Consider the following 18,472-nt stretch of genomic DNA (forward strand, 5'->3'; position numbering starts at 1 on the left):
TAAATTTCGCTACCTAGATCAAACCATAAAATTATTCTTAGAGACCATCCAAAGAAAAATTAAATTATGTCTTATAACTATTAAAATTTCAGCATTTCAGAATCAATAATTGCAATTATCTCAAAAACGGCTTCTTAAATAATAGTAACGAACATCTATAGCAAGAATACCACTATAGATAATCATCATTTTTAAGACATGACCAGGTTAACTCTATAAAAGTGAAGACAGAAAAAGGCCCCACTTAAATGAATATTCAAAAGAATCGTTTCCATAATAGTACGAAAATAAATGATAAAAAGTATACTAATAATCTAAAAAAAATAGATAACTAATATTGCAAACCATACTAGGACTATAACCATAATCATTAACCCCTCCACAACAGCCATTGTAGGAAAAATCGATTTTTTGAGCTGTAAATCTTCCAGATTCTTTCATTTACTAGGATATTTCCTTCTTATTGAAATTCTTTGCAGATTGCTTCATTGTTCAACCATTTCTATATTGAAATTAAATATTATGCAACAATTCTTCTGGAATCCTTTGGAATTACTGTGTCATTGTTATGGAAGATCTTGATATGGAAGTCCCAGATATATAACCTTTTTTCAACTAGAATGTAGCCAATTAAAATAAACCAACAAGATGGATATCAAGATGATGTGGAACATATTTATTGGAGATGATCAAAACAATTAATAAAAATAACTGTTACGAGTACCAATGAACAATCTCCACATCATCTTGGTACCCATCTCTTGGTAAAATTTAGCATTTCTCATCTTAACCATATGTATATAAGTTCCTGAACATCATTCCCTTATAAGCTAGTTTTCAATGATGAATTCTACCAAAAGTTTTTATCACTAAACTCTTATACTAAATTGTAGAAATGATTTTGTGATACCAGGTTCTATATTATTTGTTTTTTTTTTTGGTCAAATTTGTGCAAAAATACAAACCGATTCATAAAACTATTATTTGTTTTGTATTTACAATTAAAAATACATATTTCTTTCCATGGAATGCAATTGTAAATGGTTTACCCAAATCACATATATATCACAATCAATTCAAAATTAAACTAGCTTTTATTTAAGATCTCCTAATAAAATCAAAAAATTATGAACAGTGCTGAAAGTTTAGGATGATCTGGGTTAGGGGTGTTCAAACGGGGCGGTTATAACCGCTTTAAAACCGCTAACCGCTTATATATATATATATATTAAAAAAAAAAAAAAAAAAAACTGACCTGAGAGGCGTCGTTTTGGGCATTGCTGAATGCCCAAAACGACGCCGTTTTGGTAATATATATAAACCATATTTTCTGAGGTTTAGGTTTCCATTTCATTTTCGTTGCGCCTCCGCCTCACGCCGTCTCTGCCCTCTCGTCTCTCTCGTCTCTGCCCTCTCGTCTCAGCCGCCGCTCGTCTCCGCTCCCGGTCGTCTCCGCCGCCACTACACTGTAAGTTTCTCCACCCTCTCTCGTCTCTGCATATATTCTAAATGCCTGTTTTGCCGGGGCTGTGCTAATATCCTCGGCCAGTATCTTTCTTCTCTCAAGACTCTCTGTCGACTGAAATTAAAGATGTTTTCGAAACACCTAAAATTAAAGAGCTATTCTAAAATCGGTTGATAGGTATGGCCGCCCAATCTATTATTCTATCGATAGGATATTGGAGAAAGAATCACAAAGCTTGTGTTCTGCTGCCCCAGGTGTACTAGGTGAGCGTGTGTATCAGCAGAAAGTGCTTCTTAACATCATGGGATGATTTCTTAGGGATTACAGTGAAAAATTTAAGAAAAGGGCATTTCATGTATTTTGGGTGTGAAGAGACACAAAATAAAAGAATTCTCTGAAGCAAAGGAAGAGCCCTTTGCAATTCCCCTGTTTGCGTTCTGTCCACGTTTTGTGTGTGAAGAGACAGGCATTTGGGGATGATCAAAGGCCTTCTTGAATCTTAACCATGTCAAGGAACAATTAAGTTTGTTTTTGCACATAAATTTATGTCAAATCTTGAGAGCTTTAACTGATGTTCAAATCGTTGGTTTTTACATCCTTTGTGTTTTTCTGCAAGACTCTAATTTTCTTTCTTTCTTTCTTTCTTCCGTCTCTCTTAAAAAGCCAACTTCTAAAATATTGTAATGATTGTAGAAGAATTGGTTTGAGTTGATTTTGATTTTGATTATCACCAAATTAATCATGAGACAAGGTTCCCATAATAGAGACAATATACAAAATGAGTTTAAGCCATCAAAAGGACTGGAAATAAATCTGCTAAGCACTTATGCCTCAAAATTTGACATAAGAATAAGAATAAGAACAAAACAAAAGAATAAAACAAAAGAACACAACTAGCTGGTCTAGGCCCCATTTCAAAAAAAAAAAAAATTCCAATTATATTTTCATTGGATTTTGATTCTCTGTAATTTTCAGCTCACAGTAGAGAGGCAGAGAAAATTGTACAGTAACTGTTATTCATAAGAGGCCCAACCTTCTAAGGTTTTGAGTTCTTTCAAATTGGGCCAGTTGAAGATTGGATTTTTTAAGTGATAATTGGGTGCCAAAACAGCAGGTCAGGTCCTCTTCTCTCCCAAATTCTGATTCGGGTGTGGGTTTTGACCCTAAGGGAGTGGGCCTATGCTCGGGTCAGCCCGCTGTCCCTCGTATAGGACTACCGCAACAACACAACGTTGACGAAGTCCCTCGAAAAGGGATCCATAACGCTTCAAGTAGCAGAGTAGCAAAGACCTCCATCTGGGCTTCAATTCATCCTACCACTTTTGTTTAATTGTTTTAATATTGTTTTTCAATGCTTGACACGTATCGAACGCAACGGTGTTATCGAGCTCCTCCGAACGCTACTTCTTCCGTTTCCAATTTAGCTTTAGGCACTTTACCCTTATTGCCCCGAGCCCATGAGCGCGAGTCGCGGAAGACAGAAACCCTAAGTACCCAGAATCGCACACAGGCGCACGGAGAAAATCCTAGTAAATGAACCAATTCTTCTTCAATTGAATTCCAGAACTACTCAGGTACGAATCCCCCAATCCAATTTTCATTTTTTATCTTGACATTTCGTGCATTAAATGGATTTTACGTTTCATTTTCGAAACCTAGATTCGGTTATTGCTTTGCTATGTTTGGCTGCCGAGGAAATGCTAATGAAATTGCTAGGTTTATTATTGGGGTGGGTGTTGCCAGGAAAACTAGAAACCTAGAAGATTGCTATGTTTGACTTCGTTGGGGTGGGTGTGTCATCATTCAGAAACCAAGACTTGCGTTTCAGCTTAGGGTTCCTTATTATTCTTTGTTTCTAATTTTCTTGGCAACCCAACGGAGGATTTCTGTTTCAGATGCTTGAATCTTATAAGAAAATGCAGAATTTATGCCAAAGTAATACCTCTTAGTTTTTGAAAAAAGTTACTAAAAGCACTAAATTTAGAGCAAAAAATCCTCGCTGACATGGTCATAAGCCTTTTCTAAGTCTAATTTTATGTAACCCTCCCAGCCCGCGCTGATTGAGATGATTATCTATGCATCCATTGGCAATAAGAACAGAATCTAAAATCTGATGACCTTTGATAAAAGCATTTTGAGTCTTCGAGATGATATGCTCCATAACTGTTTTCCTTCTCCTGAGCGGTGTGGTCCTTCGTTCGACGGGAGTGGGTGGTCTTCTCTTCAGTCGTCCCAGTCTGTGGGTGAGAAAATGCTGGGCGTTGGTGCCCTGTCAAGGCTTGTGGTCTCTCCATTGTTTGGGTGCCCTCCTCTGTTGTCATATTCCTTAGAGGTGGGTGCATCTTCGAGGGGAGGTGATTTTTGTTTTCAAATGCTGGTGTCTCCCACGAGGGGAATACAAGGGGCTTATGGGACTTAATGGCTCAGATTGATCAGGAGCAGCGTCAAGAGTTTTCAGTCTCCACTTCTAAGTTTAAAGGGAGTAGAGAGGCGAAGAACTTAGAGTGCTCGATTAATTATGATGTTAGAGGTTTTAGTTCTAGTCAGGGCAAGGCAAGAGGACCCTTGCTGTGATGTATTGTTCTCTGGGTTTTGTGGGTTGGTTCCTATTAGGGTGCTTTGGTTTCCTTCTGTTTTTGGGTTTTTGCGGGTTTTGTTTTCTTTCTTTCTTCTTTCTTTTTTTGTTTTGGTGTCCTTTTTGTATACTACCTATATGCTTAGGGGTACCTTTACGCTTTTTATAAAATTTATCTGCTTACCTAAAAAAAAAGATCTTATACTCAAAAACCCCTACTTTTTTAGGAATAAGGGAAATGAAGGTCACATTCAAACTTTTGACGAATTTGCCACATTCTTGGAACTCAAGAAACACCTTTATAACTTCTTCTTTGATAACATCCCAGCAAGACTAGAAGAAAGCTATAGAAAAACCATCTGGACCCAGTGCCTTACCCCCATTCAACTCTTTTACTACTTCGAAGACCTCCCTTTCCTCGAAAACTCACTCCATCCAAATGGCTTCCTCCTCACTAATAGAGTGGAAAGGAAGACCATCCAAATTTGGCCGCCAATATTTCGTTCTTGATAAATAGTTGAGTGAAAAATTGGATTGCTCCTTAATCTCAGCCGGATTAGAAGAGATGCCACCATTGATAACCAAATTCTCTATCGAGTTACATTTTCTATTAGAGTTTTGTCTCCAGCTAACCTCCATCAAAAGAATCGTCTTCTCCATCTCGATTGTAGCATCATCCTTCCTCACTTTCTCCTCACTAGAATCCAGTCTATGTTCTTCAATTCCATCTAACCCTTTTAAATCATCAAGAAGAGCCTTTTTATTCTTTTTCCACATTACCAAACTTTGTATCATTCCATGTTTTTAAGTAAGCTTTCAGAGCTTATAGTTTTTGGGCCAAAACGAAGCTAGGACAGTCATGAAAACAATAGGAAGACCATCATTTTCTCACCTTCTCCACGAAGCCATCTGTTTTCAGCCACGTGTTTCAAATTTAAAATAACTTCTACCTCTCTGAAGAGATAGGCTCGCCCCAAGGAGAGATATCCAAGGCTAGTAATTTTTTCTCACACTCCATCCTGCTACCCTCTACAACCCTCAGATTTGAAGCTAAAATCAATACCTTTCCTTTGCTGGTAGTCTTTCTACCTTGCATAGCCAAAGAAGGAATCACAACACCATCCAAATAGTTCACCTCGATTGAATTAGCATTGGCGCCATGGATCAGACTTTTTCAGCAACTCCAACCTTCAACTGGGTCAACCCCTCCTCCTCCACCCCCCCCTCTCCCGGCAAGAGAGATATCTAAGGAGATAGGTTCACCCCAAGGAGAGATATTCAAGGCGAGTAATTTTTTTTACACTCCATCCTGCTACCCTCTACAACCCTCAGATCCGAAACTAAAATCAATACCTTTCCCTTGCTGGCAGTCTCTCTACCTTGCATAGCCAAAGAAGGAATCACAACAACATCCAAATAGTTCACCTCACTGTCCCCTCTCAATTAAGATCTGAATTGAATCAACATTAGTGGCGCCATGGATCAGACTTTTTAAGCAACTCCAACCTTCAACTTTTCCCACCCCCCTCCCCCTCTCTTCTGCACACAAGAGAGGGAAAAAAGGCCCAAGGGTTTAAGCCAGGGACTAACACCCTCTTTCCCTCCCTCAGAATAATCGACCAGCTCAAATCCTCTAGAACATCTGCATGGCCAGCACCACCCCAATAAAGGAGCATCACCATCAGTACTTGTAGTGAGACCTAAGCCCGATGACCTAGCATCCCCTCACTTCTAGAACAAAAATTGATCGTTTCTACCACCGAATCTTCGTGGCTCAGATGTTCAACATCTACGGCCTTGTCGGCGTTTAAAGCCCCTTGACCAAGGGCATGTTGCAACCCAACGAGGCTAGGCGCACCACCAGCGAGAGGGGAACTAGACTCGAGGACAACCTGCTCAGCCTCATTGTTGGCAAAAATCTGGCTTGGAGAGATGGAATCTCTTGTATTTCTTGTTTGCTATAATAGAATTCCCTCCTACTTCATGTGTACGGACTCCTACTTCTTGTGCTGTGCCTCCACCAACAGCGTATGCACGCATCTTTGTTTATTCATTCTTTATTTTTAGACCGTCATGCTCGCTCACCTATTGTACTGCAACTGCTACAGGAAAGATTCCACCAGTTGACCTATAGATTAGCTGATGCCGTGACTGGGGAACCTGGAATGGTGCCAAAAAAGGGAGCTGCTAGCGATGGAGGTCTTTGCTACTCTTATGAAGGGCTCAGCTTCAAGCTAATTTCATCGGCCTATGAAGAGTTCCAGACTACGACGAACCACCTCGCTCGAAACCCAAAACCACCTTCCCAATTAATCGATCTACGTCACCTCCAAGATTCTCCAACTGTTGCTTCAAGGATTGAAGGATTGTACAAACGTCGTTGCCATTGCCTTGTACATCCTTTGCAACACTGGCACGACTGAAGGCATCTTGGGGAGCTTCCTTGTTCCTTATCTCGTATGCCTCTTGATCGACAGTGCTCTAGGCGTTTGTCGGTGACGCGTCAAGACCAGCAGAGCTACCTCTACGTTGCCTCTGCCCAACCACCACCTCCCCAAATTATCTTTTATCAACCACATCTAGTTCACGCCTTAACACTGGCCCGAATTCTGGGTTCGATAGAAGACGTCTTTGGGATGAGTTGGCTGGTTTGTGTAGTTGGTGGAGTCTGCCGTGGTGTATAGGGGGAGACTTCAATGTTACACGCTTTCCGAGTGAAAGATCTGGTGATGTTCGTCTTTGCTCGGCTATGACTGAGTTTTCGGATTTTATTGCAGACCATAGACTTATAGATCTTCCCCTAGCTGGAGGCACCTCTACTTGGTCGATTGCTCATGATCCTCCCATGTGGTCAAGGATTGACCGCTTCCTAGTGTCACATGATTGGGAAGCCCGGTTTCCTTTGGTTTCGCAAAAGAGGCTTTCTCGCCTTTTTTCGGATCATTTTCCGATACTTCTGGATTGCGGCGATGTTTCTAGAGGGAGAAGGCCTTTTAAGTTTGAAAACATGTGGCTAAAGGAAGAAGGGTTCGTGGGTTTGGTGAAACAATGGTGGGATTCTTACTCGTTCCAAGGTTCGTCTAGCTTTGTTCTAGCGTGTAAGCTGAAGGCTTTGAAGCAGGATTTGAAGAAATGGAACGATGAGGTGTTTGGCAACATAGAGCATAACAAGAGGAAGCTGACTGAAGGTATTCAGGCTTTCGATGCTATTGAAGAAAGAAGGGCATTAGGGGAAGAAGAGATCTTGAGAAAGGCTGAGACTGTTAGGGAGCTAGAGAAGTGTGCTCTTTTGGAGGAGGTGAGTTGGAGGCAGAAATCTAGGATGTTGTGGTTAAAGGAAGGGGATAAGTGCACTAAATTCTTTCATTCTATAGCCAATTCCAATAGAAGGTACAATTCTCTGAACTCCTTAGTGATAGGGGACTCTATATCCTCTGATCAGTCAGAAATCGGTGTGCACATCGTCAAGTTCTATAAGAAGCTGTTTACGGAGCAGTGCAGGTGGAGGCCTTCGGTTGAGGGTATATCCTTTGATTCTATTCTAGAGTCTGAGGCCAGTTGGATGGAGAGAGCTTTTGAGGAGGAGGAGGTCAGGAATGTAGTTTCAGCAATGGAAGGAGATAAGGCGCCAGGTCCTGATGGCTTTTCTATGGCCTTCTTCAAAGAGTGTTGGGATGTTTTGAGGGGGGACATTATGGATGTGTTTCAGGAGTTTTTTATCGGGGGTTCTTTCGAAAAGAGCCTCAATACTTCGTTCATTTCTCTTATTCCGAAGATTCCAGGTGCTAACGATTTAAAAGACTTTCGACCTATTAGTCTTGTGGGTGGTGTTTACAAAATCATTGCCAAAGTTCTTGCAAATAGGCTTAAGACGGTTCTGGAAAAGGTTATTTCTAAATCTCAAAGCGCCTTTGTCAAGGGGAGACAAATTTTGGACCCAATACTTATTGCTAATGAATGTCTGGATAGTAGATTAAGATCTGGAGAGCCTGGAGTCATGTGCAAAATGGATTTGGAAAAAGCTTATGATCATGTCAATTGGGATTTTCTCTTGTTTGTATTGAGGAGATGTGGATTTGGAGAAAAATGGTGCTCTTGGATAAAACATTGTATATCCTCTGTGAGATTTTCAGTGATGGTTAATGGCTCTCCCAATGGATTTTTCAGCAGTTCACGTGGATTGAGACAAGGGGATCCTCTCTCACCCTTGTTATTTGTTTTTGTGATGGAGGCATTGAGTCGAATGATTTCAGCTGCGGTAGGGGGGGGCTTACTCGAAGGATTTAGTGTGGGTAATGTTTCATTCTCACACTTGTTATTTGCAGATGATACTTTGATTTTTTGCAATGCTCGCCATGCTCAGTTGCGTTATCTTAGAAGCCTCTTTCTTCTATTTGAAGCTGCTTCGGGCTTGAAGGTTAATTTGGCCAAGTCAGCTTTAATCCCTGTGGGAGACGTAGTTCAAGTGGAAGGTCTTGCCGATATTCTAGGGTGTGGGGTTGCTAATCTACCGGTGAAGTATCTAGGCCTTCCGTTGGGGGCTTCCTACAAATCTATTCATATCTGGGATGGTGTTATTGAGAAGGTTGAACGTCGGTTGGCCAGCTGGAAAAGGTTATACCTTTCCAAGGGAGGTAGAGTTACCCTAATCAAGAGTACTCTTTCCAACTTGCCCACGTATTTTTTGTCTCTTTTTCCTATCCCGGCAAGTGTAGGTGCTCGTATTGAGAAGCTACAACGAGACTTCCTTTGGGGAGGAATTGGTGATGAGTTCAAGTATCATTTGGTGAAATGGTCTAAAGTGTGCACTCCAGTTTCAGAAGGCGGGTTGGGTATTAGAAATCTGGTGGTGTTTAACAAGGCTCTATTAGGCAAATGGCTGTGGCGTTATGGGATTGAGAGGGATGCTTGGTGGAGAATAGCGGTGGATTCCAAGTTTGGAAGTCTATGGGGAGGTTGGTGCTCCCTAGAGCCTACATGTACTTTTGGGGTGGGGTTATGGAAGAACATCAGGAAAGGGTGGGAGAATTTTGTAGGATTCTCTAGATTTGAGGTGGGAGGTGGGGCTAGAACAAAATTTTGGCATGATTTGTGGTGTGGGAACTCAACTCTTAAGGAAGCTTTTCCTGTGTTATTTGGAATTGCTCGTGCGAAGGATGCTTCAGTTGCGGATAATGTGGAGCCTGTGGGGGGCTTCAATCAGTGGAGCGTGTGCTTTTTTAGAGAAGCGCATGATTGGGAAGTGGATACCTTTGCTGCGTTTTTCCAGGTATTGCACTCGGTCAGTCTTAATAGAGGCAGTGAAGACAAATTGTGGTGGACCCCTTCCAAAAAAGGTTTGTTCAAGGTAGGGTCTTTCTTTAGCTCTCTGACTTGCGATGTGAGAAGTCACTTTCCGTGGAAGAGTGTATGGCAGACTCAGGCTCCTCCGCGGGCGGCTTTTTTCGCTTGGTCTGCGGCTCTAGGCAAGATCCTAACGGGGGATAACCTCAGGAAGAGGCATATCATTGTGGTGGATAGATGTTGCATGTGTAAGAGAAGCGGGGAATCAGTGGATCACCTTCTCCTTCACTGCGATGTTGCATACGCTATGTGGAGTGCTATTTTTTCTCGTTTTGGGCTGTCTTGGGTTATGCCTCTAAGAGTCCTTGACTTGTTTGAGTGTTGGTGGACGGCTGGGAGGCAAAGGAGTGCTGTTATCTGGAAGATGGTGCCAACATGCATTCTCTGGTGTGTTTGGAAGGAAAGAAATGATAGGTGTTTTGAGGACTTGGAGAGATCATTGGAGGAAATTTTAGCTTCTTTTTTTCATACTTTGTATCTTTGGACGGTGGCTTTTGTGTCACCGTTGTCGTTTACCTTTGATGAATTTCTTGTTCGTTTTTCTCTTTCTAGCTAGGTGCGTTCTCTTGTATACTGCCGGTGTATTGAGGGGCGCCTTACGCTTTTAATAAGACCTACTTATTACCTATAAAAAAAAAACGCCTTAACACTGGCCCCGACGTCCCTTTTCCACTACCATAGAACTTCTGGAAGGCGTTTAGGAATCTCTGGAGCTCAATAGCAAACCCTGACCTCTTCCTCCTTTGCCTTTTGGGATGATCATGAATCCTCTCCTACCACCACTGTCGTACTTTGCGACTGCCAAACTACGTCTTGCACGATTCGAGCCATGTTGGGCAATGAAAGCCTTAACCCCCTCCCTCGAATGCCTCAAGAATTCCTTAGAGCTCTCAGCTTGAAGCAGCTTCCTCGTGGTTTCCAGCAACCACGAAACACTAATCTTCTCCAAGAAATTGATCGAATGAGCCATTGGCATCTTTCACATACCCGTAAAGCTGAAACCCCCTCCACCTAGACAAATTCGAAAGAGACTCAACAAGGGACCATCTAGAAGAAGCCATATCGACCCAAACCAAAAAGCGAAGAGAAAACTTCACTACCAAAGCCAATGGAACAGACCCGTCGCGCACACCACTTCAGACATCATCGACAGCCTCATTTCATACCACCCAAGCAACCAACCAGCACCAGACAAGCTAAAACAAGAGGAGAACCAACATACCAGGAGAGAAAACAAGTGGGACATGCCCTCATGTGCTGCAGACAACCTCATTCCATACCACCCAAGCAACCAACCAGCACCAGAGAGAGAGCCCCAGTTTCTTTCAATCTTTGCAATGTAGTAATTAACCTATTTAATCAGTGCTAATGTTTCTAAAATTTGTCTGTCTCTTGGATCCCTACGAAGTGTGTTATTCCTAACATATCAACTCTAGTATTTTTCTTTTGTGTGCTTTTTGTTTACGATGTTGGTGCTGCTTCTGTGTGCTAGGCATCATGGACTCAGATTCACTGTCTCCACCCTCAGATAATGGTGATGCAAAGACAACATTTCGCAAGCCATCTACTGATGCAGCAAACAGGAAATATCGGCGCCGTTCTCCAGTTAGTGGGTCATCTTCATCTGATGGTTAGTATTTTAACTCGGGCTTTGGGTTTCAGGACTTACAATGGTCTTTGTTTGGGTGGGTTAGCATGGAAAGAGTCACTTGGTAAATTTGACAATCTGTCTTGGTTTTCAATATTGCTAAAATATGATTATGTAATTTATAAAATTGGCCTTACAAAAAAGATTTATGAAATTGGCTTATTGTGTTGTCAGTATGGGCTGATTATAGTTGCTTCTCTTTATGTGCTTGTTGATGCTTTTGGTTGGTGGATAGGATGGTGTATTGCAATACCATTTGCTTTAGTTTGACTAGTTTGTGGAAGGGCAAAAAAATGTTAACAACTTATTTTTGTGGTGATGCATGTATGATCTTCTTTTTACAGTGTATTTTGTTAAAAATATGTCTATATATATAGTTTTCATTGACAAAAATAAGTAGTTGTTACTAGGGTGAGGACAAGTGAGGGAAAGGAGCTGTTGTTGGTGAAAAGATATTTTCACTTATAGAAAACTAACATTCTTTCAAATGTCGCAAAGAAACATGTTCATGAAATTGTTCTGAGAGAATAGATCTGGTAAGTTAAAGGGAAGTTAAGTTGTCTGTGGGGGCTTCATTTTCTTTTTTAGAATTTGTACTTTTTTGGTCTCGATGCATGTGAGACAACCTTGGAGGATATACTCCAAGACGTGATTTTTGGGATATCCTACTGTTGGTGGTTGGAATTCTGGTGCAATTGTGGTTGCTTCAAGTGAGAACTTTTCATTTGTACATGGACTCGAGGGAACAATTTAACTCTTTGCATTGGGAAAGGTTGCCACTTTTGTATTTCTATGTTGTTTTGCAGAGTCCAACATTAACAAAAAAAAAAGCATTCTTCTTTTTGATGCAATAAAGATTTGAAAATATTTAGTTTCATCTAGTCCATCTTTCTCCCTTTCTTCTGCTATTCATTATCCATGGCCCACATGCTTACAAGATTCATATTCCTTTCTAGACCAGCAATGCTGAGTGGCCTACATACAGTACATTCATAAAATTAAGTGTAACTGCTAGTGTATAATCACATGGTGAAAGAGTGGCACGACAAGGAAGTTGATATAGTATGTATTCATGGCTCAGAAGAGAAAAAAAGAAGAGATATAGTCTGTATTCATATGATAGAATTATGTGTAACAACTAACTAACCTTACCATGGAAAGGTGGTTCTTGTTCACCTCCAATGAATTGCAATATTAATGATGATTCCATATGTTGTTTGGTCCTTGATTCTATAGGATCGTAACAATATTACCATGGAAAGCGAGTAATACATCATCAATAGCTTCTTTTGCTGTGGTTCTTTAATTAGTTGACTTTTGCTTCACTTTTATAAAGTGGTCATAAATATCTGTTTGAATTCTTTTAACATAAGATAATATATTAGGAAAACTATACAAGAAAGGATGCAGCAGAAGTATACCAAAAAAAGAAAGAAACATGTTATATAGTAGATCTAAAGTTACAATATCCATTTCTCTCCCCCCACCCTCCACCAAACACCACCCCCCCTCCCCCCCAAAAAAGAAAAATAAAAGGAAAAGAACATGTCAGATGACGTAGTGGAAATAGATAGAAAGAGAGGAAGAACACTTCTCTCTTGAATCCATGAATATCACAAGGAAGAAAAACAAAGAAAGAACTCTTTCCATTTCTTAAAACATCTCAATAACAAGCTTACTAATCTGGAATGATGAAATAAGATTCATTACAAGCTTTTATACAGGTCATATATTTAACCTAGATAGAAATCATAAATTTACTAGAAGACTCTATAAAGGAAATAAAACAAACTTTAAAGCTTTTAGGAAAACCTAAAAAGAAAACAAGACAAAGATTGTTGGACCACCCATGCCTGTTATAACTTTGTTGGACAAGGAAGGCGTTAGAACCATCCATGGACGACTTCATGAAATCCTTCAGCCCATCCACTTGAGCAGAGCTTCCATTGTCGCCAACAGCCAGGACACACAGGTCTTTCTCAAGAAAACTGATTGAAGGGCGCCCCTGCTTCTTTCAAAAATCTGAAGAACTGAAACCCCATCGTCTATCACGAACTTGAAAGATTTTGCTTCTACACAAAAACAGATCAAAAAAACCATGACCAAAAGCTGGAGTGGAGAAGTGGCCTGACGCCAGTATCGAAATAAAACAAGCAAGAGAAATGCTGGCACGCGCCGAGAGAGAGAATGACAATGACCCCTTCCCTTGGAGAAGTATTTGGCGGAATAAGGTTTCCTTGTGAGGCATGTTCTTTGTTTGGTTGGCTGCTTTAAGGAAGATCCTTACTTTGGATAACTTAAGGAAACGACATCTCATAGTGGTAGATTGATGCTGCATGTGCAAGAAGAATGGAGATTCTGTATATCATCTCCTACTCCATTGCAAGACTGCTTATGCCTTATGGAGTTCTATCTTCGGCCTTTGTGCATTAAAGTGCGTTATGCCTAGGTGGGTGGTGGATCTCTTCGTTTGTTGGAGAGGGCAGTGTGGCTCTTCTTAAAGGGTAACATTGTGGAAGATGATCCCGTCTTGCTTAATGTGGTGCATTTGGAGAGAAAGAAATGATAGTAGTTTTGAGGATTGCGAGAGAACGTTGGTGGAATTAAAGGCCTTTTTCTCTGAAGTGTATCTAAAATTGGGCTAGTTGAATTTTGGCTCTTTTTAAAACTACAATCATTATATTTTTAAAAGAACTTTTACCAGTTTTCTTGTATTAAACTTCTGTATTTTTTTTTACCTAACGCTCATCCAAAAAATAGGAAGTGCTGTCGATACAAGAACAAAGAAGAAAACAAGGGAACAGCTATGAGGTTTCAAACCAAGAAGAAATTAATTTTGTGGATTCTTTATTTAAGCATGAGCTCATGTATTGGTTTGTTGGCTTTCCTTTTATATATCAAAATTTAAGTCATTTGAAGTTATTATGCTTGTTACTTATGTTGTTCACTCCCAACAAGCAACGACTTTCGCTGTAGTGCTTAGTCTATTGGGCTAACACACAAATTAGTGCTCAATAAAATAATCTAGTTGCTCTGGATGTGTAATGTTGACATATCTGGCCTGGGGATTGACAAAAAAACCTATTTTGGGTCAACCACCAAATTAATATCTTAAGCAATGTGCAGGAGCATGACTAAGAATTATTCATGAATATGAGTGTTAACAGTTCGTTTGGTTAGTCAGTTTCCTGCTGGCCACCTTGGTGCTTATTATCACCTTTATGTCTTTGCAGAAATTCCTAAGCGGGACCGAAGCTCTAGCCCAAACATTTTGAGGGATGACCCAGTGAAAGTCTCTGAACATCGACCAAGGAAGGGTGATGGGAGAGAATTAGAAAGGGATTCTAGCGGAAGTCGTTATGGTAGAAGTGGTGATTCTTATAGACACTCTGAACGACAGTCCTCCAGGGGGTCCCATGGTTACTCTAGGCATGATGACTACATACATGACAAGCATGTGGATGAAGAAGAGAGAAACTATAAGAGGTTGTCCTCTCGTTCTGGTCGAGAGTCAAGGGGTGGCACTCATTTTGAACTTACAAGAAAAGAAAGTGAGCATAGTAAGTCAAGAGATTATTCGAGAGATGTGGATAAATATTCCCGAGATAAATATGATGGGCATAGAAGCAAGGATAAGGATAGAGAAGCCTCATCTCTAGAAAACCTGAAATATAAAGAGAAGGAATCATTTGATAGAGCTGGATCTGGTAGGAGACATGCATCATCTGAAGAGGTGGAGAGGGGTAGGTATACGAGGGACAGAGATGGTCGAGATGAGAAGAGGGATTATCATAGAAGTTCAGGAGATTACAGAGGTGACCGACTTTCCTATGAAGAGACTTGGGGGCATCGAAATAACTCAACTTCAGGAGGAGACAGTCGTAAAAATCGTGTGAAAGATGCTTATAAGAGTGACTCGGTGGATCTGGATGGTGAAAAGCTTTCCAGAGAGGAAAAGAAGAAATATGATGACCGAGAAACTAACGAAGATAAGGACCGGTATATTAGACAACGAGGGGAGCATGCTGATAAATTTACTTCTATGAGTGAAAATCAAGAATCTCCAGCCAAAAAACCAAAGCTATGTGGTTTAGACAAGGACATTCACTATGGGAAAGATGGTACCTTTGTTTTTGTCCCTTTCCCTTATTGTATTACCTCATAATATTTTCCTATGCTTTTTCATAATAACTTGATACCATGTGATCTAATTACAGTTAAACCAGTTTCAAAGTTTTCATCTGTAGCTGAGGGTGCTAAAGTGACTCCAGGACAGGGCCAGGCCAATGAGACTGATTCTGCTAATGATCTAAATGCTGCAAAAGTTGCTGCAATGAAAGCTGCTGAATTAGGTAAGTAATTGGGCTCCTTGGGACAATATAGATATGATATTATGATGATTCTCAACTTTTTACTTGCTACTTTTTTTTTATAATCTAGTTTATCCATTATTGTAGTTTGCTGTAATCTCTTATGGTCAACGGGATACTGATATGCTGCCACTAATGATATTTGCTCTCAGTGGGTTCTGTGTTTAAATCTTTGTTCTTATTTGCTTCAAGCAAATGTGAGCTTGTTAATCTCATTAGTTGCTTTGGGGATCCCCTTTTTGAAAGCATAATTTTGTTTATTTAATTAGGATATTAGGGGACAAAAAAGAGAGGAAACCATATGGTACTTTGGCTATTACACAGATCGTAAGGTGTTGCATCCTACTTGTAGCCAAATGGATTTGTCCTTATATTAAAATGCTGAACAATGTGATGCAAAGAGAGTGTCAGTGTAATGTGGAAGATGCTGCTATCCGGATATAATATCCAGCTTAGAACATAGCTTAGGTAGTATCTTATGATGTTTACTAATTAAATAAGGCAGATTGTAATATCTGCCTTACCTATGATTTCCATATCTGTTTCCGGAATGAATGTAATTGCTTTTGTCAGTTCCTAGTTGAAACTGCTTGCTTAATTTCTCTGTTGTTATTATTGTACTTTGTAGGAATTACTATGTTTAATCTACTGCTGCTTATAGGGCAATATACTGGCCAAATAATTAGAAATTAGAAATTCGATGCAAGCGCATCCTCTTGGCCTTGGAAAGGCAAAGCTTACATGATGTAGTGTTGAGTGCCTCATATGGGTCTTGGGTTTTAGGGTTTAGTGGGTTTGTTGGGTTTCTTTTTTTAGCTGGTTTGGTTGTTCTTGTGTATACTTCTTGTGTACTTAGGGGTGTCTTATGCCTTTTTTTTTTAATAAATTTTTATTACTTATAAAAAAAAATAAAAATGAGACATTGGAAATTATTTCAACTTAATTCTAGATTGTAATAACCTTGAACCTCCTTTATATTATACTCATTTGAATGCTTTTTGGTGTGACACAGTTAATAAGAATCTTGTTGGAGTCGGAAGTTGCATGACTGCTGACCAAAAGAAGAAGCTGCTTTGGGGTAACAAAAAGAGCACAACAGCAGAAGAGGTATTTGTGATGATTTCTACCATTTCTTGTATTTACACATTATTGAATTTTACCATTGTGGTACTTATGTCCTAAGCATCATTATGTACATTCAGGTTGCATAGGGAGGGGATTTAAACTGAATAGATGTTTGGTCTAAGATTTTTACTACATTGAAAAATGACTAAGGCGTACGCTTTTTACATATTCCAGTCTATATAATTCACTTTATTTCTTTAGAACGTCACAACTGTAGTAGCAGTGTTGGAGAAGGATTTTAAACCATATGGTCAGAATATAGCGGCAGTTCGATTGTTCCGCTGTGTTTAATTTACGTTTCTAGTAGTACTGCCCAATGACACATGGTTTGTCTGAAGTCGAACAGTAAACTGCTGCTTTAGTTTGTACTACAGCAGTTAAATTCTCCATGCTATTTACTATCACCTGTAGTGTCATTCACAATATTTAATCTTTTCGTTTTAATTACTCTTCTTCCAGTCTGGTTGCCACTGGGATTCAGCACTATTTTCTGATCGTGAACGACAAGAAAAATTCAACAAACTCATGGTATATCTCCATTGCTTCTACTTGTTCCATTGCATTTTTAGTTGGCATTGTTAACATCATATAGAACCTTTCATTACTTGGTCCTGAATGGCTCACTCATTCCATTGGAGTTTCTTCACATACTAACACATTTTTAGAGTCTGAGGTTGCCTTGGTGCCTATGGCCAATTGTAGGGTGTGAAGGGCGACTTGAAGTTGGAGCAAAAACCCGACAACCTAGAAGGAAGCGATCTCCTTCGAGCCGAGAAGGAGAAGGAACTCCAGATGGATTTAGAGAAGCAGTACACTGCTGGACTGCGACGGAGGGATGGCCGTACTGTTGGATTAGGTCTTTAAGCAATTGCTGTGGATTTTTCTGCACTCATATAGTGCATTGCTACATTTTGTTGTACTCTTGTAGAGGAGTTATGTTTCCTGTAATTTCATACTTATGGGATATGCTTTGTTGTTGGAGTATTTCATATCTTGGCGGAAGAACGGTGTTGTTTGCCATTTCTACAGCTTTGATTTATGTGAGATTCAATCTCAGGCCTTATTCCCAAATCATAACCTGTCCTTTCTTTTTCAGGAGGCTGTTAAGCCTTCAAATTCGAAATTCAGGGGTTTACCAATATTATATGGAATTTTATTTATATATGTCCTTTCTTTTTCAGGAGGCTGTTAAGCCTTCAAATTCGAAATTCAGGGGTTTACCAATATTATATGGAATTTTATTTAGACATATATATATATATATATATATTTATTTATTTCTGCCCAAGTTCTAGTTTGGACTTCTGATTGACTGCAACCTTCTTTACTGCACTGTGGCTTTCGCTTTGTGGAATACCCTTTTTACTTGATTTGGTATGTTTTAGGTTATGCCTAGATGAGTTTTTGACTTGTTTGCCAATTGGTAAAATTCTAGAAGGCCGAGAAGTATTGCGATTTATAAGATGGTGTCGATTTGCATTTTTTGGTGTGTTTGGAAAGAAAGAAATCTTAGGTGTTTTAAGGATTTGAAGAGTTCCATGGAGGATATTTTAATTTCGTTTTTTCATACTCTATATCTTTGAAAGGTGGCTTTTTTGTCTTTAATGTCGATTTCTTTGTTCGTTTTTTTCTTCTTAGTTAGATGTTTCTTTTTGTATGCTTTCGGTGAACTTAGGAGAGCTTTACGCTTTCAATAAGATTAAATTTACTTATATATATTTTTTTTAAAAAGGGGTTAGCATAACATACCGGATTTCAATATAGGTAATTCGTAACATACCGTTGACCTTGCCACAAGGCATCGTAAAACATACTGACTATGCCGTCCTACTGGCACACCATTACAAGGTAACTGTAGCTCATATTGGAGGCTTGTGATCATGGAGTAAAGGTAATGCATACCAAAATTCAATTACAAGGTAGTTGTAATTGTATTGAAAAAATCG

The 18,472-nt window shown here is 39.7% G+C and overlaps 1 protein-coding gene across 2 annotated transcripts; it reads left to right on the forward strand.

The window, feature by feature from the left end:
- Positions 1 to 2,746: 2,746 nt before the first annotated feature.
- LOC133872386 (uncharacterized) lies at positions 2,747 to 17,603 on the forward strand. Of its 2 annotated transcripts, none has more exons than XM_062309886.1 (7): positions 2,747 to 3,039; positions 10,876 to 11,013; positions 14,265 to 15,152; positions 15,249 to 15,383; positions 16,414 to 16,508; positions 16,986 to 17,054; positions 17,194 to 17,369. In XM_062309886.1, exons 2-7 carry the CDS (start codon positions 10,881 to 10,883, stop codon positions 17,233 to 17,235), a joined length of 1,362 nt encoding a protein of 453 aa, XP_062165870.1. In that variant the 5' UTR covers positions 2,747 to 3,039; positions 10,876 to 10,880; the 3' UTR covers positions 17,236 to 17,369. The 2 variants fall into 2 exon arrangements, with proteins under 2 accessions (XP_062165870.1, XP_062165869.1); XM_062309885.1 differs by having other exon boundaries at positions 2,753 to 3,039; positions 17,229 to 17,603.
- The last annotated feature ends 869 nt before the right edge of the window (positions 17,604 to 18,472 follow it).

Source organism: Alnus glutinosa, chromosome 7 (genome assembly GCF_958979055.1).
Source record: "Alnus glutinosa chromosome 7, dhAlnGlut1.1, whole genome shotgun sequence".
Lineage (NCBI taxonomy): Eukaryota > Viridiplantae > Streptophyta > Magnoliopsida > Fagales > Betulaceae > Alnus > Alnus glutinosa.

Excerpts from the sequence above, each read along its gene's own strand:
- LOC133872386 (XM_062309885.1), top strand. The coding sequence starts at position 10,881 with ATGGACTCAGATTCACTGTCTCCACCCTCAGATAATGGTGATGCAAAG. Across the intron at positions 15,384-16,413 it reads AATGAAAGCTGCTGAATTAG|TTAATAAGAATCTTGTTGGA; the intron begins GTAAGTAATTGG and ends GGTGTGACACAG. Across the intron at positions 16,509-16,985 it reads AGAGCACAACAGCAGAAGAG|TCTGGTTGCCACTGGGATTC; the intron begins GTATTTGTGATG and ends CTCTTCTTCCAG.